The sequence below is a fragment of the Hydractinia symbiolongicarpus genome, chromosome 5 (genome assembly GCF_029227915.1).
Source record: "Hydractinia symbiolongicarpus strain clone_291-10 chromosome 5, HSymV2.1, whole genome shotgun sequence".
In the NCBI taxonomy this organism is placed as follows: domain Eukaryota; kingdom Metazoa; phylum Cnidaria; class Hydrozoa; order Anthoathecata; family Hydractiniidae; genus Hydractinia; species Hydractinia symbiolongicarpus.
The window spans coordinates 15301442-15328471 of NC_079879.1; the positions used below are offsets into that span (position 1 = coordinate 15301442).

The 27030-nt window shown below is 36.5% G+C and overlaps 5 protein-coding genes across 5 annotated transcripts; 2 read left to right on the top strand and 3 right to left on the bottom strand.

Moving 5' to 3' along the window:
- Positions 1–1011: 1011 nt before the first annotated feature.
- On the bottom strand, positions 1012–3470 carry LOC130644966 (ATP-dependent DNA helicase RecQ-like). The gene is made up of 2 exons (XM_057450781.1): positions 2712–3470; positions 1012–2162 (listed from the first exon to the last, which is right to left on the bottom strand). Exons 1-2 carry the CDS (start codon positions 3239–3241, stop codon positions 1073–1075), a joined length of 1620 nt encoding a protein of 539 aa, XP_057306764.1. The 5' UTR covers positions 3242–3470; the 3' UTR covers positions 1012–1072.
- A 5594-nt stretch (positions 3471–9064) lies between these two features.
- Positions 9065–11015, bottom strand: LOC130645990 (uncharacterized). The gene is made up of 5 exons (XM_057452121.1): positions 10766–11015; positions 9975–10712; positions 9699–9903; positions 9240–9645; positions 9065–9136 (listed from the first exon to the last, which is right to left on the bottom strand). Exons 1-5 carry the CDS (start codon positions 11013–11015, stop codon positions 9065–9067), a joined length of 1671 nt encoding a protein of 556 aa, XP_057308104.1.
- A 1638-nt stretch (positions 11016–12653) lies between these two features.
- Positions 12654–14436, top strand: LOC130645991 (uncharacterized). The gene is made up of 2 exons (XM_057452122.1): positions 12654–12670; positions 12771–14436. The coding sequence occupies exons 1-2, from the start codon at positions 12654–12656 to the stop codon at positions 14434–14436; spliced, it is 1683 nt and encodes a 560-aa protein (XP_057308105.1).
- A 2013-nt stretch (positions 14437–16449) lies between these two features.
- On the bottom strand, positions 16450–17136 carry LOC130645992 (uncharacterized). The gene has a single exon (XM_057452124.1). It carries the CDS (start codon positions 17134–17136, stop codon positions 16450–16452), a length of 687 nt encoding a protein of 228 aa, XP_057308107.1.
- A 6916-nt stretch (positions 17137–24052) lies between these two features.
- LOC130644967 (uncharacterized) lies at positions 24053–26368 on the top strand. The gene is made up of 5 exons (XM_057450782.1): positions 24053–24160; positions 24355–24440; positions 24524–25710; positions 25790–25957; positions 26077–26368. Exons 3-5 carry the CDS (start codon positions 25418–25420, stop codon positions 26255–26257), a joined length of 642 nt encoding a protein of 213 aa, XP_057306765.1. The 5' UTR covers positions 24053–24160; positions 24355–24440; positions 24524–25417; the 3' UTR covers positions 26258–26368.
- The last annotated feature ends 662 nt before the right edge of the window (positions 26369–27030 follow it).

Genomic DNA, 27030 nt, shown 5'->3' on the forward strand with positions numbered 1-27030 from the left:
CGGGAAGGAGCCCTGGCTGCTAAGGTGCGTGTCGGATCAATTCAAAGCGCAGGACATGTGTTACAGGGCTGTTGAAAAAGATCCCAGGATGCTCGAGTATGTGCCGGATTGATTTGTCACCAAGGACATATTGAAAAATACAAAAATTAGGGCCGAGTGGCGAAAAGCCTACCATCAAAGGAATGCCGAAAAGGCTATAATTAAGGAGGATCTAGCCACAATAACATGGCATCCGGATAGGGTCATCGATTGGTGCTTTTCGGAGGATGAAAAGGCAGATCTTGAAAAGTTGTGGGGTTGGCCTGAAACGTTATCTTGCAGCAAAATTGTTGCAAGATAATACTATTAATAAAGATGAGTTTCAAGACCCAAGACATGTGGAATAAGGCTGTTGAAAAGCGGACCTATGCGCTCGAGTATGTACCGGATCAATTCATGAAACAGGACATGTGCAATAAGGCCGTTCAAAAAAATCCCTGGGCACCAACCTCGTCCCCAGGGCTTGTTAGGCTTTTTATATTTGGACGGCCTGAACAAGGCCCTGGCCCTGGCTGGTCACGTGACAAATTTGATTGGCCGTAAGAACTCGCATAATTAAAACGCGTCCCGCGAGTGATATTAGAGGCAAAATTATGTGGCGAGAAAAAATCAAAATTCGAGAACTTTTCGTGGTGATGGACCGCGGATTAGCAATTCAAAAAGTAGCTCTTTAAAAATGGTGGCTGTTATTTTGTGGGTGTTGCGTTTGGTTTGGTTTTTGATGTTGTTCTACTAGCTAAATGTAGCTAGATTCAAAATTTTGGAAAAACATTATTTTTGATATGGAACTGCAACAGTTCTGAAAGTATTTTATAGCTAGCTATATGTAACTATATGTAGCTATATGCAAGTTTGATGGACCAGAGTTCTTTTCTAAGTTTGATGGACCAGAGTTCTTTTCTAAGTTTGATGGACCAGAGACATAAAAATTGTCAAATTTGCTCCTTAATAAAATATACAGAAAAGTCAGTGTTTATATTGCATAAAAATAGTTTTTTCATATCCTTGTTTTAAAAAATAACCTCACAAATTTTTAACACCTAGGAGCATAACATTCAACAAGGTCATATATTTTTTTTGAATACGTTTCATCGCAAATACCAAATTTATCAAACATATCGTCCAAGGTATTTATATATTGTAACTGTTGTAAGATGTCTTCAATACATTTTGAATTATATTCTTGTTGCGGTAAGACATGGAATAACGCTAATTCAGATTGGATTTTTACTTCAAATAGTTCTTTTCGTAACTTTTCGAAATTAACACCATCCAGTGGTCTGAAAGTTTTTTTTTCAATGTGGTTTAATTCTTTGTCTTCACAATGATTCTCATCTCCATTACAATTAGAACAACATGAAACTTGTGCTTGACAAGAAAATCCAAAATATGTGAGAATAGTTTTTCTCAAACAATTTGTTGTTGTGCAATATTCTTTCATTGCAGTTGACATAATTTTATTATTTTCACTTATATCAGAGTTATTGTAATATATTATTGCAGAAGAGGAATTTCCATTTCTACCAGCTCTACCAAACTCTTGTAAATACGATTCTAATGTAGCTGGTGGTGTGATATGTATGACTTTTGTAACATGTGGTATATTTACACCCATACCAAGTGCAGCTGTGGCAAAAATTACTCGAATGTTTGAATTTTCTTTCCTAATTTCTTCAATTATGTCATATTTCATTAGTTTCGTAGTGGGTGCATGAAATTGTGCAAATAATCTGTTGGCCGGAACACAATTTTCACCAACAAACGGATCTTTAATTTTCGAATTGAACAACTTAAATGCATATCCACAGTACTTTAACTTCATATATATAATAGTCATTGGAAATTTTTCTCTAAGTCTGTTGAGTCCTTTGGTCATTGGCAAAAGAATTTCATCATAACTGGCTTTGCTATAGTTATTTGGCATTCTTTTTCGTACAGTTAGTTTTATATTTGGACGATTTGGACTGCTCCGGACAATTTTGCACGAGGAAATAGATAAACTGTCAGTAATTTTTTCAACCATTGCTAGTGGTGCTGTTGCTGTTAGGGCTAACGTAACTGCTGTTGGGAACAATGCTTTAAGTGTAGCTAAATCGCCAAAGCTTTTACGGAAATCTTCGCCCCTATAAAGAGAAAAATGTGTTTGTTAACTTATATATTATATATATATTTATATATATATTTATCACGTCATTATTTTTAACTTGTTTTTTTATAGATTTTTTATAGCTTTATTTTTTACCTAGTTTTTTACTTTTTAGATATATTATATCTATTGTATATCTTGAAGGAATAAATTTTTAGAGGAAAAAAAAATTGGTGGAATATAATTGTGTGAATAAAAATTAAAATGGAATTTGGCAGATAATTTTTTTGTCAAATCCGCCAAATTTTCTTTCTGTCAAAATTTCTTCCATTTAAGGTATAACACATACATTTTTAAAATAAATTTTATTTATATGTAACAACATATTTGTATCCACAGTTATATATTCTGTTTATGAAAAGTGAAAAATATTTATCGCTTGTAGCTGTATATTTATGAGCTGCGTTTTTTTATTTTGATACATATTTGTATCCACAGTTTTATTCTGTTTATGAAAAGTGAAAATATTTATAGCTTGTGTATATTTATGAGCTGCGTTTTTTTATTATGATGTGTAAGAACTTACCATAACTCAACACAGTGTGCTTCATCGATTACACAGGCAGCTACATTTTGGCGGAATATAGGACTTTTTAGCAATCTCATGCCTTCTGCACTCAAAATCGACTCTGGATGAGAAAACAATATCTTGATCTTCCCCAATTTCACATTTTCTGTTATTTGGATTTTGTGAGTAATATCTTTGCTAAATAAGCTGATAATTTCACTAGTTTCCTCTCTTTCTGTATTTAAAACGCCAGCTGGAACACATTGAGCTTCCATTGTTTTTATTTGATCTTCAATAATTGACGTCAATGGAGTCACGACGATTACAATGTTTTGAGAACATTTTCTTGGTAGAAAATCAGGCAACAGTTGGTATATCAAAGACTTCCCATATCCAGTTGGAAGAACAGCCAGTACGTCGTGGCCATTAAGCAAGCTTTCCCAACAGGCAACTTGCTTAGGTTTTAAGAAAAAGCCAGCCACATTATTACATTCAAGTGAAGTTTGAATACGACTAAATAAATTCACCACTTTGTCCATTTTCTGCATTTGGCGTACTAAAATTGTAACTCGCCGAGATTAAAACATTTAATAAGTATTTTTGATGATGGTCTCGACTGCCTGTGTATATTTTTACCGTGTGCGTTGGAAGAGCGAGCAAAATAATTATTTTCAAAATACCCACCATACGTGGGTATTTTGTCGGCACGTGACCAGCCAGGGCCAGGGCCTTGTTCAGGCCGTCCAAATATAAAAAGCCTAACAAGCCCTGGGGACGAGGTTGCCTGGGCACTCGAATATGTCCCAGATCAATTAATGACACAGGACATGTACAGCAGGGCTGTTGAAAAAGATCACAGGGTGCTCGAGCACGCACCGGATCAATTCAGGACGCAAGACATGTGGAACGGAGTTGTTGAAAAGGATCCCCACATGTTCAGGTGTATGCCAGATCAATTCAAAACGCAAGGCATGTGCAATAGGATTGTTGAAAAGGATCCCTTCATGCTCAAGTATATGTAGTTCTCCGGACCTTGTTTGGATATATAAAAATGATTGTAACCTATAATAAAAATGTGTATCAACTGCCAATATGGCTTTAAAAGTATGTTATTTATAACCTTCCTTACCGGTATTGGTCTATCTCTGCCGCTTGTAACTCTAGCATGCGTGCAGGAGGAGAAGAAAAAGAAATATAACAAGCAGAGGATTCAAGACCTACGGGAGCGTCTTGATGACCTGGAGTATGACCGTCAATGTATCTGTGATAGAGTAAATCGAGCACTGTAATGACTGTGAAAAGTTACTCAATGCATACGACAGGTGTACCTGTGGACGTAGGTTTGTGGGAGGAGGTAAAATGTTGTGTTGGTACTGCTATCTCAAATATATCACATATAATGGGGGTGGTTGTGTATGTACAATGACATGTAATTCTCTGCGGTCTTTCAGAATATATAATAAATGCTGAAATTTGAAAATGAAGTTGTTAGCACTAAATTATTCTACAACTTTGCCGCTACATTTACAAACATCGACGATATCGACGTGGAATACTTAACGGTGTCAGATGCCATTCCTGCCAATGGAGGTAAGGATCAAAGGTATATTATAGGGTACCATACACAGGACCTTTTGGTAGCCCTCGGAGTGAAGACACCAAAAATCTGGTCCGCGCATGGGGTGACACGGTACAACGCAAATGCGTCACAGGCAATGAGCCTCGATTTCGAAGAGTATCCGAACTGGATCAGGAATTATCGTCAAATATGGCAAAAAATTGACAGAGAAATACCCATCCATTGTGCATCTTCAGTCTCTTTGCAAGTCTATTACGCTCCTTTATTTCACCCGGAGATATTGTTCAACTTTCTCAATTTTTTTAAGCATGAAAACCTGTCCCTCATCCTGATCAGAGCCTTGCGCGGGTGCACTCTGCAAACTCGGGTAAAATTTGCTGATATCACTCATCTTTATTCTATCAGAATGCACATGGTTATATTGAAAAACGTGACGTTCTTCTTGAGATGGTAGACGTCTGTTAGCATAAACTCCAGAATGTCCGTGGAGCCTTTTAATGGAAGGTAAAAAATGGTATCCAAACTCCAGGTTAACATGTCACCCCCCAGGCGTTTAACTCCTTGGTAGGAAGCAAGGCCAGAACCTTGGATTTTTTGCCATAAAAAAGGCAGTCGTTGACAATTGTTGACAAATAAGTCTTAATCTCATGTATGTATCGGTCCTGTATAAGGCATCGTAGTCACCTTTCATATAATACTTTTTTGCAGGCTCATAGGGTAGGCCTAGGAGCTCCTGCAATGGTCGATGAATCACCACCGAGTACCCATTGCTGTCACGAAGCCTGCAGTAGCCGTTTTTCAATACGAAAAGCTTGATCTTGTCCTCTACCTGGCTGTTGACAATAGCCGCAATGTCCTCGATCCTGTACAAACCTTTCATAATCTCGATACGAGTCACCCTCTGATCAGGTCCCACTTTCCTGATCGTAATATTGTTGTCGCTGCAAAGATTCAACCATCCCGGTTGGATACTTATCGATTTCAGGGCAATACGAGTGTCTTGGCCAAGATAGTCTTCGAATATAGTAGCTTTATCTATATCGGTAATATAGAGTTGTTTCATATCCTTTTGTTTTAAGAAATAAACATCTATCAATACAACCACTCCGCAAAGTATAAAAGTAATAGGGGAGAATGGCAACTTGGTGTAACCAACTTGGAGCATCAGGACCTCTACGTGAGTACAGAGTCCCATATCCCTGTTGTATTTCTACAGTTCATGAAGTATGCAATCAAGGTCCCGACAACCTACCTCAATGACCTTGTTAATGTGAATTGGAAAGGGCATGCATTGGACTACGGCTCTGGGCACATGTGCCAAGCATATGACGGGCTATGTACCCCTTATCAATTCAGTTTTTAAATTCCATGTCTACTATCACATACGTCGTATCCTGGCACGGATGAGGGTACCCATGCCCTACGACGATGGCTTCTCACAGTACAAAAATCCCTACTCAACATCTGGATTCGCGCAGGTCTGTCGCGAGTACGGTGCAGATGCTAATGCCTTGTACAAGTTAAAAGCTGTCGTGTCGTCATTGACAAATGGTAGATGGTGGGCCCAGGTTGACGGCGACTGGGCAAAGTTCATCATGCCCACAAGTCAGGGCTTGACCTGCGAAGGTCTTACCAGTAAGCGAGAGTATCAGGGTTTACGTAGTCCTATTGCTGGGATCGCAAGCATGTGCCAAAGCATCCCTTCTAGGGAAATTTTACTATAGAAGTTCGAGGCTATGGTTCAAAGGCAAGAAAATGTAAACGTACTCCAGTATGCCAGGACTCCGGTGAACTTCGCTGTAATGCACCACGTGTACATGTTACCATCGGACATGAACTTACGCATGGGCAAAATAGTAGGGCACAACAATAATATTTTGATCGCACCCGCAAATGCAATGATCGGTATACGGCTTGACCTAAATGACAAGCCTATTGCAAGGCATGCACACCTCCTATACATACCATACCACCTACACCCCCAAAGCATGTCATCAGGCATTTGGCATCTTCCAAATCACCCCCGGGCATACAGCAGCTATTACGCATCCTATACATAGTCCCGATCATACCATACAGGCTATACCATCCATACCTCCAAAACATAGCATACCCGAACAACCCCAACCAAACCAACACGAGGATACCAAGACCGCCATTATTATAACAGGAGTGGGGATCATCCTTGCCTATATATGGTTAAAATAATAGCGCTTATTTCACGTATAGCACGACAAACCCGACGGCAGCAGCGGCTGCCATGTAGGGATGCTTAGCCGCATATGTAACGATGGTCGGCGCTACCCTCAGAAAGAACGAGACTACCCTACCGATGACTCCGGGCAATGCGGCACCTGCTTTAGCTGCCAAAACCTAAAGGAACCTCCCAAGCCTCTCAAGTTGCTTCTACACAAACCCTTTTTCACCACGCCCGGCGGCACCTGCGGCACCTGCTGCTGCACCCCCTAAGACCCTTCTCCCGAACATGTGTGTTTAAGTTTCTCCAGCAAGGGCATGTCATCCCCAGTAATCTTCATTAACTTAGACTTAATATTCCTCAGATGCTTAAAAACCTCAGAGGAGAGTAGACCATGCCTACCCAGTGCAGCCTTCTTATCCCCCTTTAATTTATCAATCTTTTTTTCAAGATCAGTAATATCCTGAAGCCTTCGCACCCCGGCCTTCTGCTTCTTAAGTTAAGTTCTTTCAGTATGCCCTCTTTTGTATTTTTTTTTCTATTATATTCTACGAGTTTATCCTTCACCTCCTTGATATTTTTCTGAAAGTTCTCAATTTCGAGTTTTAATTCTCTCATATTAACCTCCTCATCATGGTTGATGGAAAGTTGCCATCTTGAGGCGTGAGTACTACCTCCGGTAGGGATCTTTTCCCTGTCACAACCTTTTTAATGACAAGTTGGCCATCCTCCCTGATTCTAAACCTATGTATCGCATATCGCATATGTATGTATGTATCGCATTGGGCATAACCCCAAGCCCATCCCTAAGATTGGTGTATAGACTATCAACCTTCGATTTAAAAAGTGTAGTCTCGGCCGACTCTGTAATCAACTCCAGTTGCCTGCGCACACCTCCCTGCTGCTGCCCCGGCTTTGAAATCCCAGATGTTCCGGGTAGTTGCGTTGATTGCTGGGTATCCTCTTTGTCGCTTTTATCATCTCTGCCAATATCCTCCTCTGGTGTAAATACTGGATTATCAGCCATTTCTTTTACAACATTTTCATCCCATATAATAAACAATAATGAATTCATATGGTATTTCAATGGATACTTACCAGGAAAAAAGGCAGCTTCTGGGCATGAAAGGTAGGAGACAAAGGGTTCAAATCTCCCATACACCATCGACCAGAATGAGAACCTATACGTTGATATTCCAAATATGCCACAAAATGATGTCATTATCCCGGGTAGTCTCAAGCCCCTATTTGATCTTACGCTGACTGGCACGAATACGAAGCGTACCATCGTGTCGAACATAGGCAAAAGTCTGGTGAAGAATTTACACATAACGTTGAATGGCAAGGAGGTCCAAAACATATCGGATTTTAATATCCTGGCCGTGTATTGGGACTTGTGGTTACAGAAATTTGACCGAGATAATAATTTTATTCTACAGGGTATAAACCCTAATGACGGGACCATTAGGGCCCTACAGGTAAGTGCTAGCGATCATGTAGGTACCGATGAAGAGAAGGCAATTGTTGGTGCCTATGGCAACACTTTTTGCATACCCCTGGGAAGGATGTTTGAGTTGACGATCGATTTACCCTTTTATCCGGCAGTCCTCTACGACAGATTGCAATTCATCATAAATTTCGCGCCTTACGGTGACGTCATCAAGGATGGAGGTATTTTTATTTTTTTATTTATTTCTTTATTTAAAGTTGGATCCAGTATAGTTACAAGGTACTAATTTACACCAACTATCAATTTAAAACATGTAAATACTAAGTGATAAAAATACAAATAAAATACTAAAACAAAATCATTGATTGATCCCCGAATAAGCAGCACAGAGTTTACATTGGCAGTATATTTCAACGTGCCTGATTACAGATTTGAATTCTTTTAGATCTGTCACATTTTTGACACACGCAGGTAGGTAATTCCAGGCTAGGCTAGCACGAAATTGAAAAGAATTCTGCCCGATACTGCTTTTAGAAGGTGGAATGACCAGTAGAGTACCACGCCTAAGACTGTAAGTAGTCTCCTTCTTTCGAAAAATATCCCACATTAGTTCAGGGTTCAATCCATGAAGACACTTATAAACTTCAGTTACAAGGCTTTTCAGATTTCTATCATGGATAGGCATCATACTAGATATTTCCAGTATTTCTGTATAGGTTTTCTGCACCAGACCAGTTTTTGCACACAACGCTCTTTTATGGGTTGCCGAAATGAGATTGTGTGCCTGTTTGCTGCAGAACATCCATACAAGGGGGCAATAATTTAAACAAGGTAAAATAAATGAGTTAAATAATAAATCAATCTGATCCTGTTTGAGAAAATTTCGTATCCTCAGGAGTGCTTTTGTCTTTGAGGAAGCACTTTTGCACATCCCTTTTACGTGAGGGTAAAATGAAAGTTTTTCATCCAGAGTAATACCTAGTAACTTAACTTGTTTTGATGGAGCAATAGAAGATGAGCCAATCTGAATGCTGATATTGCCAAAATCAGCTCCCAGAATTATCATCTGAAACTTGCTTGGATTTGCAACCATACCATTTGAGTTGAACCAGTTTACCACTTGACTATGTCAGAGTGCAAACTTTCTAGAACAGCAGTAATGCTACTTTTACAACTAAAGATGGTGTTGTCGTCGGCAAAGTTGCAGATAGCACCCTCTAATAACAGGAACAACAAATCATTAATAAACACATTGAATAATATCGGTCCTAGGACAGAGCCTTGAGGAACTCCTAACAAAATTTCTAACCACTCACTAACCGAGGAGCCCAACCTCACTCGATGTTTCCTGTTTGATAGATAGCTCAGCTTTAATGTATTATATCCAACTCCATATGCCTCCAGTTTTGCAATTAAAAGACCAAAAGGGAGACAATCAAACGCTTTGGATAAATCCATCAAAACTGCACCGACTTTTCCAGATATTGAGAGACATTTTTGCCACTTTTGAAGCATGTTTAAAATAGCATACTGACAGCTGTAACTCTTTCGAAATCCACAAAGATATTTAGACAAAAAGGTGTTGAAGAATGGTAACAGTTGTTTGGCTAAAATTCTCTCAAAAACTTTGGAAACAGTTGGTAACAAACTGACAGGTCTATAATTTACCTTGTCTGTGGAGCTACCCTTTTTATATAAAGGGATTATCTCTGCCAAAGATAAAAGACTAGGAAAAACAGAACTGTCAATAATAGAACTGTTAAAACATTTTGTAAGTACTGGAACACTGGAATCTTCGTTGGAATCGAACCACTGACTTTCTTGCTATCATCTAACGCAAGAATTTCCTTAAACATGACATCCTCACAAATTGGAGACAACTCAAAAGTATGTATCTGTTTCTTCGATTTAATGAAGAGGACACTAGGGTGAGACGCATACTTCTCAACTGCAGCAAGAACAGCATCACACTCGGATGAAAGAGCTTGAGGAATGTGTGGCATGTTAAGGTTGTCAGTAATTTAAAATATTCATTAAATATGTTTGCAATATCACTATCATTATTATATAATATATCTTTGTCAACAAGAGTAATTCTTTCTTTACCATATTTGGCTTTTTCATTAAACAAAGGTTTTACCGATTTCCAAAAACCTTTACTCATATTACTTCGGCCAAAGTTGGAAAAGAAAGTTTTCTTGTCCTGCCTATTTATATTGACCACCAAGTTTCTTTGTTTTTTAAATGCTCTCACATCATCGTCTTTCCCGGAAGTGTTAGCTACCCTTTTAAGACGCAAACGTTTCATGATCGCCTTTCTGAGAGTTTTAGAGACATGGGGCCTATTATTTGCCCTGAGAAACTTGGTTTTCAATGGAGCATGCCTATCTAATAAAGATGTAAATATACTATGAAAATCATCATAATTTGAGATATTGGTCATAGACCGAGATATATCCTCTAAAAAATAAGTTTCATCAAAATTCTTATAGCACCGGTAACTAATTTTAAGTGGTGGTAGTTTGACATATTGTGTTTTAAGCATTGTATAAACTAAGGAATGATAATCACTCAACCCAGTTACAGCCGCTCCTGTATGCATGAGAGAATGTTTCCTGTTGGAAAGAATAAAATCAATGCAAGATCCCGAAGAGGACTTCCGACAAGTTTTCTCCTTCATGTGATTATAAAGGGAGTGAGTTAGTAAAAACTCCCCTAAATCAGTATCAGCTGGATCTAGGTTGAAATCACCATTTATCAAGATATTATCATAATTATAGAAATCTAGAGCTTCTGAAAGTTGAGAAAAAAATATTTGGAGTTTTGACTTGGTGGTCTATAAATACTGCATACTAACCATTTTTGTTTTCGTAGTCTTAATTCAACAATTGTAACTTGAATATTAGGGTTTAAGATAAACTGCTCAAGACGACGTGATGGGATGTCACTCTTAACAAAAGTAAACAATCCACCTCTATTCGCGCTGATGTCTAAACGATATGGATTCGAGTAACCATCCGTTACAAATTGACTTGAAGGAAATGAACTATCCAGCTTTGTTTCTGCAACTGTTATGACGTCAAAGAGATCACCCATAACACACTTGAAACTCTCAAAAACTTATTACAAATTGAGTTGATGTTTATATAACCAATAAAAACATTTTTTGGTTGGTCTTGACGTAAACGATGCATTTTATCAATATCATTCTCCAAATCTGGTTGCTCAGGAGCCATCAACTCAGTGTTGCTCGAAGGATATCAATATTTGTTTATAACTTCAGCTAGATTTTTTGTTAATAATTTAGTACCATTTTTGTTCAGATGTAAGTTGCTACCATTAAGATGAATTTTGTTGATGTTGTTGTTGACGATATAGCAAATATTTCTTTCTGAACACATCTGTTCCATTAAACTGTTCACCTTATTAGCTTTTTTCAGCCATTTATCTTCACGATGTGTAATGCTAGAAATTGCAACGCTTTTACTATTAGTGTTAGCAAATGAAGCTAGGTCTACTATCGACTGAGCAATCTGTTGTTCTGTAGCTTCCGTATTTAAGTCATTTGTTCCTACATGAATAATCAGTCGATCAGGTTTCTTTTCAAGTGATATTTTAACATGTTGCTTTATCTGTAGTTGTGCCTTTGTGACATTCCATTAGTACTTTATGACTGTTTGTTAATTTGTTTTCAATTTTAGGTGCTTTTACGTCTTTCAAAATACTATCACCTATAATACAAGTGTACTGTATTTTCGGTCTTTTTGTTACGGTCTTGGTTTTTGTTGGATAATCTTCACTAACGTTGCTTTTTTGAAGCGAGCTTTTTCCATCATATTTTGTCATATAATTATGGTAGTTTGCCATTTTTTCTAATCTGTATTTCAATGATGTTTTAACTTTTGGAACTAAAAACGAACACAACTCTTTAACGACGTTTCGGCCGTACGACGGCCATTTTCAAGTATAGCTATTTACAATTGACAAATTCAACACTATATACAAAATATCGTACGATATATCATCGTACGATCAAATATTCCGTAGGGGCAAGTCAATTATCTGAAAATAGAAATAATAACATTGATGCAATATTTCTATTAAGAATTGGCTTATCCCTACGGATTAACAAGCTTTCCTTCAATTCCAAATCAAAATTATTAGATGCGGAGGAGATAATAGAAAAATTATCTAAAGATGGTCTATTTTTACAGAAAACAACATGCTCCAAAACCGCACTAGGGTTAATAGATTTGACGGATTTTCCAGTCAAGGCAGAAACGGCCATGTGTTCGCAGGCTCTAACTTTCAAATGTCGCATAGTTTTCCCATAATAGATGGCATTGCAGCCATCACACTGATATTTATATACGACTTTTGAACGCAGAGCCTTTGAAACACGGTCCTTAAACCGGAAAAAATTGCCAATTCTACAACCCGATTTGAAAATAACCCTAAGCTTACAGCACGGAAGATGCTTATCAAATGTTTTAACTAAGTGAGTTCGCAGTTTCAACGATATATTACCCAAATATGGCAAAATAATAAGAACTTCTAACTTAGGCACGGTACTGAAAACTTTCTTATCTTGAAACATTCTGTCGAGAAAAGACTTAATGCATTGATCAATCAAACTTGACGGGTAGCCATTTCTTAACAGAATGTTTCTAAGATCTTGCATTTCTAAGTGAAACCTAGAAAAATCAGAAACAATCTTAAATATCCGAAAAATCAATGTCATTATCAAACCCGTTTTATATTCTTCCGGCAAAAAGCTGTTGTAATTCGTGTAAACACCACTAAATGTAGGCTTCCTATAGATAGATGTAACAAACTTCGATTCATTGCAAGAAAGAGATACGTCAAGAAACGGAAGAGTTTTATCGGCCTCGCACTCCAGTTTAAGTTGAGTAATAAAGACTTACGATCCTCCGATGCTTATAGACAATGTCAAAACAGATTATTGAATGAAGAAATCTACATTAAAAAGTCAACGATACGGACGCTCGAAAATCAGTTTAATGTCCATCGAAACTCGCTCAGAGCATCTTTATCATATTTGGATTTCACTCACATTACCTGCCTTTTCCTCGCTCGAAATGACAGAATCCTTGCTGCTAACGACGAAACCCAAAAGAAAAAACTGTTCAACCTTGGTTTGCAGTCTGTGCCAACAAAACATGATCCAGATCGCGTAATCCACAACTTTTCGTCACACATTCTGTCCGAAGCTGATAAATCGTTGCTGGCCAGAGGTCTGAATTATGCAATACCATCTTCAAAAGTCGAGTATGCTGATTATATGGTTTCCTTCGAAAAGCTCTATCGTAATGTTAAAAGTATGGAAATGTCGTCCGAAACAAGAGATCTTTTAAAATCGCGGATGAAAGATTGTGCTATTTCATCTTTTGAAAGTTACAATTCCTCGAAGAAACCCAAAAACCTGAGCGATGAAGAACTTGAAGCTCTGTTTTCGTTGGCAAATAATTTGGACTTAGTTATTCAAAAATCTGACAAAGGAAATTCAGTTGTTCTTGTCGATAAAGATATATACGTAAACAAGATTAGTGATATTTTGAATGACACAGCGAAGTTTGCAAAAGTTAAATGTGATAAAGAGAAGGAGCTGAATTTTATCATCAATCAAGAGAAAAAAGTTACAGCAGTTTTGAAAACTTTGCTTGACAACGGTTCCTTGGAAAGAAGATTACATGAAAAACTTAAACCAACTGGGTCAAAGCTAGGAATATTATATGGTTTATGTAAAATTCACAAATCTATTGTTAACGGAAGTCCACCTTTTAGGCCCATTTTATCGGCTATCGATACACCCACCTGCAATTTGGCTAAGTTTCTTGTACCACTTTTGGCACCCTTAACAGTTAATGAGTATACTGTTTTCAGCTCTTTTTCCTTTGCTGAAGAAATTAGTAAACAGGACAGTAGTTTGTTTATGGCTAGCCTAGATGTTGATTCTTTATTTACAAATATTCCTTTGCAAGAAACTATAGATATTTGTACTGATTCTTTATTTTCAGAGACTGACCCAGTCAGTAATTTTTGCAAAAGTGATTTTCGTAAACTCCTCTCTCTGGCCACAGAAAATTCTTATTTCACGTTTGACGGTCAACTTTTCAAGCAAGTCGATGGGGTAGCTATGGGATCACCTCTTGGCCCCAGCCTTGCTAATGCTTTTCTTTCGCACCACGAAAAGACTTGGTTGGATAATTGTCCATCATCCTTTAAGCCAGTGTATTATAGAAGATATGTTGATGATGTTTTTGTGTTGTTCTCATCTCCTAGCCATTTGCCTCTATTTAAGGACTATCTTAATAGGCAACACATCAACATATCTTTCACGTCTGAGTGCGAGGCCGATAAAACTCTTCCGTTTCTTGACGTATCTGTTTCTGGAATGAATCGAAGTTTGTTACATCTATCTATAGGAAGCCTACATTTAGTGGTGTTTACACGAATTACAACAGCTTTTTTCCGGAAGAATATAAAACGGGTTTGATAATGACATTGATTTTTCGGATATTTAAGATTGTTTCTGATTTTTCTAGGTTTCACTTAGAAATGCAAGATCTTAGAAACATTCTGTTAAGAAATGGCTACCCGTCAAGTTTGATTGATCAATGCATTAAGTCTTTTCTCGACAGAATGTTTCAAGATAAGAAAGTTTTCAGTACCGTGCCTAAGTTAGAAGTTCTTATTATTTTGCCATATTTGGGTAATATATCGTTGAAACTGCGAACTCACTTAGTTAAAACATTTGATAAGCATCTTCCGTGCTGTAAGCTTAGGGTTATTTTCAAATCGGGTTGTAGAATTGGCAATTTTTTCCGGTTTAAGGACCGTGTTTCAAAGGCTCTGCGTTCAAAAGTCGTATATAAATATCAGTGTGATGGCTGCAATGCCATCTATTATGGGAAAACTATGCGACATTTGAAAGTTAGAGCCTGCGAACACATGGCCGTTTCTGCCTTGACTGGAAAATCCGTCAAATCTATTAACCCTAGTGCGGTTTTGGAGCATGTTGTTTTCTGTAAAAATAGACCATCTTTAGATAATTTTTCTATTATCTCCTCCGCATCTAATAATTTTGATTTGGAATTGAAGGAAAGCTTGTTAATCCGTAGGGATAAGCCAATTCTTAATAGAAATATTGCATCAATGCCATTATTTCTATTTTCAGATAATTGACTTGCCCCTACGGAATATTTGATCGTACGATGATATATCGTACGATATTTTGTATATAGTGTTGAATTTGTCAATTGTAAATAGCTATACTTGAAAATGGCCGTCGTACGGCCGAAACGTCGTTAAAGAGTTGTGTTCGTTTTTAGTTCCAAAAGTCTGAACATACACGCCAATTCAATCAAGTTACGTTTTAACTGTTGATTTGTATTCTCTGTATTTATAATTTAACTCATTTCTCACATCTGCTAATTTCTCTTCATTACTATTTTGAATGAGACTATTTAATTTCATATATTTTATATACTCTAATCGTTTCTTTTTTCTGATCTCCTCAAGTTGATGCTTTAAATGATTGTTTGTCTCCTTCTCAGGTGTTTCGTTAATGTGTTCATAATCGCCATGTTCATCCACAACCTCTGAAAGTGATGGTGGAGCGTTTAATGGTACGCAATCGGGAAATTCACTGCAATTTGTTCGATTAAAAAGAGACTTACAAGAAGAAATATATCGGTTTTCATGCATCAGTGATTTCTTCGCTAGTAAAGTTTCAATACATGTATTTTTAAAACTCATCTCTTCTTTTAAAAATATTATCTCTTTTTCCAAGTTGCGTATAGTGGTTTTTAGGTTTGTTTCTGAGGCCACATCCTTCAAAACCTTTGATTTTAACGAATCCATTTCATCTAGCACAATACGTTGTATTTCCGTACACAAAACAGTTCTAGACTTTGACTTCACAACTTCATCATATTTCTCGTCGATGAAAGTCTCTAATTTAGAACACTTTTTATCGTTACATTCCTCTTCTGTCGTGACACTTCTGATTGAAACATCATGATTTAGTTCAACTTGTAGCAACGTGAGGAGTTACTCGGTTAGCCATGAGAAACGCTTAAACCTCTTCAATATACGGTTTATGTTCGACGTGTGCCATACATATAATTTTCGTTAGAGTTAGCATAAATCGTTCAATTTCACCGTTAGCTTGTGGCCATAACGGGGTCACCCTTCTATGTTTGATCCCTTATATTTTCATATATCGTTTGACTTCATTCGACCGAAAAAGTAGTCCATTGTCAGTAATTATTGTTTCTGGATAACCAAACTTTGTAAAGGCTGTGTTTAGAATTGATATGAGATTTTTTGCAGATGTACTTGGTGTGATTGATGCGAGCGGGTATCTCGAACGTTGATCGATCATTGCTAGTGCATACTTTCCGTCCGGCAATGGTCCTAGTTAGTCCATGTTTATGGTTTGCCAAACGTTTGGTGAAATCTGTGTTGACTGTAAAGGCACATAACGTGTTTTCTTGGAGACTGCTTGTCAAGGTATACAACAATCTATTTTCTGGGCTACTAGGCTGCCCATGCCAAAGAAAAATATTTTCCTACGCAGTAGGGCTTTGGTCTTTGATAAGCCCCGGTGACCTTGATGTGCAAGTTTAATGGCAAGGTTCTGGTAACATCTTGGTAACACTATGCGATTGTCTTTAAGGATCAATCTCTGCTCTGAGTTGACAGTCAGTGTATCTTTGATTTTTCTGTATTGTTTCAGCGATCGTGCATCTTCAGTATCCAACATTTGGTCTAGTTTGTACCAGGAGCGAGCATTGGTATAATGTATGACTTTCTGTAAGAAAGGGTCGGCTCCTGTGGCGATTTTGATTTCTTCCAATGTAATTGCGATTGGGCTAGCGTTTGTGGCAATAAAGTTAACGTGTTCTTCGATGTAGTTTGTTAAGTCGATTGACATACGTCCCGGATGTCTACTTAAATAGTCAGATATATTGTCTTGTGAAGTAACATATTCGGCGTTGAAGGTGTATTCTTGTAGACGTAAGACCATTCGTTCGATTCGTGCAGGTGGTTTCGCTTTGGGGTTGTTTAAGATGGTCACTAATGATTTGTTGTCATTGATAATTGTGAAAGGTCGTCCAAATAAGTACAGTCGGTTTCGTTCACATGCATATGTTGCACTAAGGCACTCCCGCTCTATTTGTGAGTACCTCATTTCCGTTTCGCTCAACGCTCTTGATGAATAGGTTATCACACTAACGTCATTTTTCCCTTTCGTTTTCTGCAGTAAGATCGGTGAGATGCCGACAGGGCTGGTTTAAAATAAACCTCTTGAGGTAGTTTGTCATGCCTAAGAAACTTCTTACTGATTTTATGTCGTTTGGTCGGTCAGCGTTCTGCAGATCCGCAATTTTAGAAGTGCTAGGCTTCATCCCTTCGCTAGAAAATTCGTATCCGTAGAATTCAATTGTAGGTTTATCGAAAATACATTTTGGTAAGTTTAATTTCAGCTTATTCTCAGCGAGGCGTTTAAACACGGTAGTCAGAATTTCATCAGCAATGTTGAGAGCGCCTGGTATGTCGGAAAGCAGTGTTCCCAATGTGTGTTGCAACCCTTCTGCCGCAGTATTAGCCCCGAATATTAAGCGTTTATATTGTTTAATTTTGTTTTCTGTTCTAAACGCTGTAACATATCTACATGATTCGTCTAACTCGAGTTGATGGAATGCAGCATTTAGATCTAATTTCGAAAACTTTTTCGCTCCTTTCAATTTTACTAACAGATCTTCGACGGTTGGAGTGGGGTATCGTGTCCTAGTTATAGTCTTGTTGGCGCTACGCATATCTAAGCAAATGCGCAAATCATTTTTTCCTTTTGGTACAACGACAAGAGGATTTAACCAAAGCGTTGGTTGTCCTAATACGTCTTCTATTATATCTAAATCCTCTAGTCTTTCTATTTCTTTCTGTGCTTTCTCTCTCAAACTCATCTCCAGCGCCTTTTGTCTCTTTTTTTTACTGAACGGCGAGACGAAAAGACACTGGAATCGTAGGCCGGAATTCTGCATTTGATTGGTTGGGTATAATTACCGTAATTATGCGCATTTCTAAGAAATGTATATATACCTACCTAAATGTCATTTTAGACCAAAATTGGTCCAAAAATTAAAATTACTTTATTTTTGACAAAATTTGGCACAGTTAACAAAAAAAGTATCCTGAACATTTTGGTGACATCAAAACTTTGTTTTTTTGCCACCTTAAATGTCATTTTAGGCCAAAATTGGTCCAAAAATTAAAACCACTTCATTTTCGGCTAAATCTGGCACAGTTAACAAATAAAGTATGCTGAAAATGATGATGGTACAAAAGTTTGATTTTTTGTCACCTAAATGTCATTTCAGGCTAAAATTTGTCCAAAAATTAAAACTACTTTCTTCTCGACAAAAATTGGCACAGTTAATAAAAAAAATATGCTGAAAATGATGGTCACATCAAAATTTTCAATTTTTTGTCAACTAAATGCCGTTTAAGACCATAAACGTTTCAATTGCAAGACTTTCAACCATGAATGATAGGCTGTATTTTTTGTTAGTAATTTCTTTTAAAATGTGAGTTTATTATTACACGTTTTGTTGTGTTTGCGTTTGTTGTAAGATATATAATATCACTTGTGTGCTTTATCTTCAGAGCTTCATCCACCAAACCTTTTCTAATGTTTGGCACGATAACACAATGAATTAGCAGGTTGTCATCAAATATTTTGGTAGCGAGCGGAAATTCTTAAAGCCCCCAGGGCTTCTTGTTTTATTCTAAAGTCGGTAAACTTTCAAATTTTCCCGTTAAAAAGTGTTGGTGTGTAAAATTTAATAAGTGGTTGTAGGCGGGTCGGAATTTTCTTAAGCTCTTCTTTCAAAGTTGGTAGGCACGTGGCTATTGTTGGTGTTTTCTTTTTGGGCATTGTTATTAAGTTTAAAGCTATTGCTGTAGCGCCACTCAATAAGTTTCTATGGCTGGTGTCTATTACGTAAAAGTCAGTTGTTATAATTCTTCTTTTGTTTTCGACTAACAGCAAAATACCATTAATTTTTAATGAAGGCTTGTCCCACACAAAGTCGGGCCTTATACAAAGTCGGGCGAAAATATTTGTCTGGCTTTAGCCGCCCGACTGTTAAAGTTTTTGCCCTATTTTGCAAGAAATAAAGAAATTATTTACGACAAAATAAAGTGAAACTTTTTACCATAAGTGTAAGAAAACCACTGTATTGCAAAAAAGTGCCTTTTGGTCAGCTTTGTGCTATTAAACCAAATTAGGCCCAGTCAAAGAGGGAGTTTTTTATCACGTTCATGAAATTAATACGTTAAGAATGGGCGTTGGCGAAAGCATGGTGAAAGATATATTTGGATATGTCGTAGATTTTGTCGTTCTTATTTTTTAACGTTAAGAATAATTTTAAAAAAAACTAAAAAAGGACACTCGTATTAAACTAACAGCCTTTAACGTAACGCTTTAGAGCCTATTAAAGATGCGTATTTACATAAGATCTCGACTTACTTTGAGCATAGTGTTTTGCGTGATTTTTTTAAAAAGCAATCAAAGGTACCGCAAATCCTGGCTAGCCAAAATCTGTTTCTACTTCCCTGCACAATTTCTAGACTAGTGCCCAGGTATATTCCTCCGTATGGGTTGACAAAAGCTCAGAAAAAGGAGATCAAGGTTGGTCAATTTCTGTTCACATGTAGGTGTTTTCTGAAAGTTTCCCACTCGACCAATCAGCTAACATGAGCACACACGAGAACAGAGAAAAGTTTGAAGAGTGGTTAAAATCTGAGGAGGGGAAGCGTAATGGAGGCATCATGCAACAAGATATGCATGATGAAATTGTTGCATATTTGGAGGCTCAAAATAAGGAAAAGTTGACGGGTACCCAACGAGAAATTTTAGATAGGGATCGGAAAATTGAAAAGCGTGTAAAAAGACATAATTATAAATTGATGGATTATCCAACACCCGGGCTTCATAACGTTTTATGTATGCCAACAGGTAGTTTATATTTTTCCAATATTTCCATATATAATCTTAATGATGATGCAAAAAACGCATGTATGGTGTTTAGTGAATTTCTCAAAACCTTTTCGGAAAGAATCTGCGAGAACATAAAGAAGGTAAAGGAATCACTAAAACGAAATTGAAGGGCATTGTTTCTTTATTTTAAACACTTTTTTTTGTCCAAAAGTGTATGAAAACTTAAAACTACGCTAAAGAAATTTAATTAGAAAATGTTTTGCTCTCTCGCAAAACTAAAATCCCGCGAAATTTAAACACCTTCAAGTTTAATTCGCATTTCCCAGTTATTTAAACAGCTGAGTACTGCTTTGGTTTGGTTTACTTACAAAGATAACACATCTCCCTGAAATAAAACATACAGAATAAACACATTAACTATATTTCTGTACTGTCTGTTCTCTAAACATGTTCATTCATTATTTTTTTAGAATAGTAACTGCGTAGTTTGTTTTGTTTCAAATAAAGCATGTAGAATAGACACATCAACTATACTTCTGCATTTGCTGCTTTCTAAAAACGTCCATTCATTTATTTCTTTAGAATAGTAACTCTCCATTAAGGGCTTATAAGAGAGTTGCAATCGCATCTCAATTGTTTAACATCATTGAAAAAGTGCATGTGCATGAGTTATGCCATTCTGGCCAATTGAAGACATGGAAAAAGGTACGGATTCACGTTTTGCTTTTAGTGGTATTCTATAAAAGCTTTTGCAATTTCTTATTATTGCTTAAAATTGGTTAAATAAACATAAGAAAAACTGCGCTCATTTATTTATTACATTTATTACTGGTTCTGCTTGAGGATAATTTAGGAATGTAGGAATTCTAAAAAATGCGGAATATCGAGAGAGGTGTATAGCTATTATTATTTTCTTAGATAAACCAGATGTACACAAATCAGGGGCGGATCCAGACTTTTTCAAGACTTAGTCAAGACTGAGTCTTGAATTTAGCAGCTGGGGGCTAAATTTTAAGCTTTGCGGGTACAAAAATAGCCGAAAAATTGTCTTCCGATTTATCTAGTTATTAATAAAATTGACCAAAAGAAACGCTAAGCTATAACAAAATCTCCTAAGAACATCTTTTATAAGAATCAAATCTCCGTCTTACACGTCTTATTTTAAATAGATAAAACCACTAAAATTAACAGGGATTAACTACAATAAAGATAGACAATTGTGAATATATTTCATTATTTATAAACTCCTGCTGTTTCTGCCAATATCAGGCTTCATCAGCATGACTAGGTGAATCAAATGATCACACCAGCCATGGACAGCAAAATAAAACACAATAATAACAAAAACAATAAGAATATGGAAAGATCAGGATAATGAAAATGAAATATATATACATGTGATATGATACAAACACACCTCAACCCATGTATTTGTTCAGATATATTTGTTTATTTATAGGGCTAAACTCAAGTTTCGTTTGAACTTTAAAAGAAGAATTAAGAAGGGCTTTTTACTGCTTTTTGAATGCTGAAATAGGAAAATGCAACTTTCAGTTAAGAAAGTTGCAACCTGGAAAAAGGGGAACGTAATGATTTGGCTTAAAGTCTACACCAGACTACACCTACAACAATATCTTCATAACAAAATAAAATTTTTAACTGATCTTCATCAGGTAAAATAGATGGGTGTGGCGATATACACTGTGTAAAGAAAGTTGTAACAAACTGTAACAAACCGAATTGTGGGTAAAATGTGTTAATTTTTCTCTTTATTACTGTTGACAAGGCAAGTATTGATAGAAAAGGAAACCATGTCTTGGGGCTACAGTTGTTGATTGCTTCTGCTTTAACTGCCTCCTCAGGAGAAAGAGTCATATCACAAACAATATGGGAAAGGGAAAATCTGAATAAACTTTTCTCAGATATAAAAATATTTGCCTTTTGGTTTTTAAAAGCAAATTGAAAACAAGTATGATTGGAATAAAAGGAAGGATGCAAGAAAAGTTCTATGGATGTCAAGATTCTCAAAACATCAACAAGAGAATTATCACCTATACCTATACCAACGATGCTGAGCTGTATAGACAGTCTCCTGATGGATTGGATCTAAAAATAATATATTTTACCATGACCTTTTACTCAACAAACTTTGTTTCTTAATAGTCATTCGAAGAGTTGTTTATTTTCATCACCAACCTTACTTATCCAGATGTCAAGTTCTTGCTTCTAATAACAACACAAATATTAATTGAGAAAGAATTCCTCCGCAATGCTGAAAATTCTGTTCAAAGCTCATATTACAAAAACAATACACCTTTATGATAATTCAATTGTACATGCGTTCCTACGGCTCTCCATTGTTTTACAATATCGGAAAAAAGGAGGTAAAACTCGTGTTTTTATGAGAGTTTGTTTGAGACGAAAGCGTGTTTTCTCCAGCTTTTTAACTTCCGTCGTATCAATTTCTTTAAAATTTTCAGGAAACGTTAATAATAATAAGATACAACTTATGTGTACTTTTCATTAAAAACAAAACGTGGCAAGAAAAGTTATTACGAAAAAACGTGTTTTCTCCTTAATAAACTCTTATAAAAGTGTAATGTTTACCTCCTCTGATTGCAAAATAAGCTACGATGGAGTGTTATTTTTTCCGAATTATCGTAAAGGTGTATTAGCCCTAGCTATTAGCTAATTAAATCTTTTTGTATTTGGTTTTAATATTCTGTTGTATAAAGCTCTCCCCAACTAGCTTTTCGTAGCAGATATACTGAAAACCTTTAAATATATGCAAGGTGTGTTGGAGAGTAAAAAACATACTTCTCACCTTAAAGCAATAATTCCTTTATCTTCACACCTCGCCTCAGATGGAAGGTATATATCTGGACCTAAATTCCGATGAAGACTTTTACCAACCAAGGGATAAATATCCCAAGACAACAAAAATGCTCGAGAATAAACACTTTCTAAAAGTTATTTTTGCATTTTACGAACAGATTCAAAATTATCACACTTTAAATCAGTAAGCACCCGCGCCAACATATCTGCTGCGGCCATAATCAATAATAGTACGGAAAGAATCCAAGTCAAAAGGCGTGAGTCTTTGACTAATCCTGACGGATGGGAGTTAAAACTATAGCCTAACAGGTTATCAGTAACCACGCAGTACGGAACCTAAATTTCCTTTGGCGGCTGCAGGCCACATATTGTTGGACTACGCATAGAGTGTGAAAATTACGTCACGATTTTGACGTCACAGGCCCCTTAGGTGAGATGGGGAGGGTTGCGGGCCATAGCTATTTGATTTTTGACTGACTGAGTGACTGATTAGTCAAAATGAATCAGTCAAAATCTGTAAGCTATAATTTGAAACCCTCTCAGTCTATATGGTAGCGACGTCACAACTTTGACGTCAACATCGCTATAGGCGAATTGGAGAGGGCTGTGAACCATGGCTTTTCGACGTAAAAAAATTACAATTTTTAACGCCCTCCGTTTGCAACGCCTGGATCGTCGACATCTTCGCTTGGCTAACATTTTTCGTCAAATTTACACTTAGTCACGCGACTTATCTGGCTAACCCTGGATCCGCACCTGCAAATGTACCTAGATCAGCGGTGATATACTTCATATCAATGTGTACCACTTGTGCGTTAAAAGGCGTTCATTAAGAAAAGCACCTCTAAAGCTAATCATATCGTCATGCTTCCTACAAAGAGTATAAGTTAATGATTGTAAAATTAAATAAAACAAAAATAACTTTCCGTAAAAAAACAAAAATAGTTTTGTTTCGGCATTTAACAAACGACATGCATACCTTTTTACCTCGAGAAAAATTTATATTTTTTTTTCAGATTGATCTAATAGACATGCAGATGAAGTCAGATGGAGAATTTAAATGGATATGTCACATCGTGGACCATTTTTCAAGATTTCACACTATTTACCCACAGACAACTAAATCTGCGAAGGAAACGGCTAAAAATTTCAAAGTTAAATTTCTTAGCGTTTTTGGTTTGCCAAATATTATGCAGTCAGACAACGGCTCTGAATTTGTGAACGACATCATTCGCAAAATTCATTAATGGTAGTCCAGGTCATTTGCAATCACAAGGCATGGTGGAACAAGGCAATAACACAATTCAGACAATAATCAGCGCTCGGGAAAATGACACAGGAACATGCAACTGGTCTGATTGACTGCCAGAAATCCAGTGTTAGTATTTTCAAAGTTTATTTAGTGTGTTCTGTTTAACTTGTTTAAAGTCTAATAAATGTTTTTTGCTGCTGGCGAAGTTTTTTTCTGATTTTTGTTTATAATTCTTAAACTTTGCACCAAGCTGGCAACGATCTTTTTTTGGTAAAAGGCTATGGTATGGTAACTAATCATAGTATGTTTACATGTTTTAGATGCTATGAACACTTCATTTGTGCGAAACATAAAAATGACACCCTATGAGGTAGTATTTGGTCAGAAAGCTGCTGGACTTCAAATGGTTAATATTTTTAATTTTTTATATTTGCTTCTAAGTAAGTCTTTCAATGAATAAAATTGAACTGTTGTATTCTTCTATTTTAGATTGGTCCATGCAACACAGATGTAAATGCAGATATGGTAACTGACATCATTGAGCAGTCAGCTAATGGTAATGAAGATTGTGATGACGCGAATGTTCCTTTAATTAATTTTTCTGTGCATCATTCGAATATACCAGCACTGGAAAGAGAAGCAGATGAAGAAATGGAAACATCCCCTCGTAACACAATAAGGAAGGAGGTGGTTAATAACACTATCAAAAATGCAGAAGCGATGTGCAAAAGGTTTGAAAGGGGTAAAAAAAATACCTGTGGGAAATTTCGATGTAGGACAAAATGTCACAGTAGCAATTCCTTCCAAAATTCGCCACTCCTCTGATCTAAAGCGCTTACCGTGCACAATTGTTAATAAAAGTGCAGGAAACCAACCCACATACAGACTTTTATGTCAATATGGGACGTTGGAAAAAAGATATAGTGCAGGAAAATTAATGGCCTTTAACGGCTCTGTACGGTGTGGTAAACCGGACATCTACGTTTGCCTAAGAACAGCTTCTCAAAAAATGTGTCAAAATAAGTTGGTGTATTGTCACTGTAAAAAGTCAGGTTGCAAAAATATATCATGCAATTGCATCAAAGCTAAAATCGCCTGTTACTCTCGATGTCACAAAGCCGATACACTTCATTGCAAAAACAAAACTGCAATACCATCACCTCAATATATCGACTCATTTCCTAAATTTGGAGGGAATATTAATCTATTAGCATTTCAGAACACCTGTCCTGTTGACACATGGTTGGCTGTCGTAAAGTGTGTAGATAGTTACAAACTGTTGCCTGATGTAAGCCCCACAAAAACCACACTCAAATTGGTTCGCAAAGGTGAATTTGAAGAGGCCAAATATCAAGTAGCCGTTGACCACGTTATATTACCAAGATGTATGGGTCGGAATTTACCTTGATGATAAAGATGTATATTCTGCCATTTTTAAAATTATCGAGATCATCATACTGCGACAATCCGTATTGTCTATCTCCTTTGGTTGTCACTGGCGTGCAAGATTGTCCGTCTTTAAATCGAGGGTTGTCTCTTAACTGGATTACACCATTAGATATTCAGCATCAGATATCTTCCTGGTTTAATGATCATATGACATCAACAAGGTGTGGTCGGAAAATCGCTAACGCGCCATTGAAATATTGCTTTCAAGACATCAATACTGAACCAGGGTAGGTTTTCTTTTTAAAATCATCATTTTCAATAAAATTTTTAAATTGTTTTTATAAAAATTAATGTTTTTTTCTGTAGGCTAACTTCGCAATTTTGTAATAGAACAAGAAAAAACAAACCAATATCCTGTTCTATATTCCCGCCACTGCTACCAGTCCACATTACCGAATATGGTACTGGCAAACAAATAACAAATTCGTTTCCAGTGGAAATTACAGTGGCAATTTCAGGAAAGATAACTAGAGCGTAGGTCTTTTTTCATGAAAAATAAGATACAATACATTATATTACATTGTTAAACTAACAGGCTTAAAAGTGTCAAATTTACATTGTGATATTATATTCACAGCTTCCTTTTTTTGTAGATACGAACTTATGGCTATTACACTTTGGGACAAGTCACATCACACTGCAAAACTCCTTTACAATGGAAGCTGGTACTTCTACGACGGGATGAAAAACGGATTGGTCGCACTAAACCGCGAAGTGTTGCCAGATGGTTACACACCTACGTACTGTTTATATGGTATGGTGTATAATGTTTAAAATTTTTATTGGTTAACACGTGCAATTTAAAGTTAACATGCAACACAATGATGAGTTTCACTTGTTTGTGCTTTAGTGCGAAAGGATGGACAAAAGACGCAAATTTTACAAGATTTAACGAATAAATGTACTACACCAATAGCCATTGAAGGTAAAAAATAATATACTTAATAATTTAAACTGAAATACTTAAAAATGCTTTATTTTGTGCAACTTCTTCTTTAACATAGCTTAACTATTTTTTGGTACATTATGATCTAATTTATTATCGCAAATTAACTAAAAAAAATTGTTCCATTGTCTGCTCACGTCAATTTTTGATATCAAAGTATGTTTGTATAGATGATAATGCCGACGATGACAGAATAATTCAAGCTGCAGAAATTTTAAGAGGACATGGAGATAGTATGTGCGAAACTAATTATCTTGAACAACAATCTTGTGACTTGCCTTCTGACGCGGAAGAAGATCATACCGGTAATAATTATAATCATAATTTTAAGAACTGGCTTTTATTTCCACGAAGAAAATTGCGTAAACGTTTTGCTATAAGTTATTATAAAATGTTTACATTTCACTTTTAAGGAATCGTCGTTAAAAGCCTACTGTGAAATGGACGAATATCAAAAATCTCAAATGTTACTTTCTTGGTTTGTTGGTGACACTAACGCCTCATGAATAGTTAGTGAAAGTGAAGAAGGTCGTTGAGCTTACTACCAAAATCAACAAAAAACATACCTGATTCTCTGCGTGATGACCTTGTGCATCCAAAT

Coding starts and splice junctions, on each gene's coding strand:
- LOC130645992 (XM_057452124.1), bottom strand. CDS start 17,136: ATGAGGTACTCACAAATAGAGCGGGAGTGCCTTAGTGCAACATATGCA.
- LOC130644967 (XM_057450782.1), top strand. CDS start 25,418: ATGTATGGGTCGGAATTTACCTTGATGATAAAGATGTATATTCTGCCA. Junction 25,711..25,789: donor GACATCAATACTGAACCAGG/GTAGGTTTTCTT, acceptor TTTTTTCTGTAG/GCTAACTTCGCAATTTTGTA. Junction 25,958..26,076: donor TCAGGAAAGATAACTAGAGC/GTAGGTCTTTTT, acceptor CTTTTTTTGTAG/ATACGAACTTATGGCTATTA.
- LOC130645990 (XM_057452121.1), bottom strand. CDS start 11,015: ATGGGTGATCTCTTTGACGTCATAACAGTTGCAGAAACAAAGCTGGAT. Junction 9,904..9,974: donor TATATTATATAATAATGATA/GTGATATTGCAA, acceptor ACATTCCTCAAG/CTCTTTCATCCGAGTGTGAT. Junction 9,646..9,698: donor ACGAAGATTCCAGTGTTCCA/GTACTTACAAAA, acceptor TGTTTTTCCTAG/TCTTTTATCTTTGGCAGAGA.
- LOC130644966 (XM_057450781.1), bottom strand. CDS start 3,241: ATGCAGAAAATGGACAAAGTGGTGAATTTATTTAGTCGTATTCAAACT. Junction 2,163..2,711: donor GCACACTGTGTTGAGTTATG/GTAAGTTCTTAC, acceptor TTCTCTTTATAG/GGGCGAAGATTTCCGTAAAA.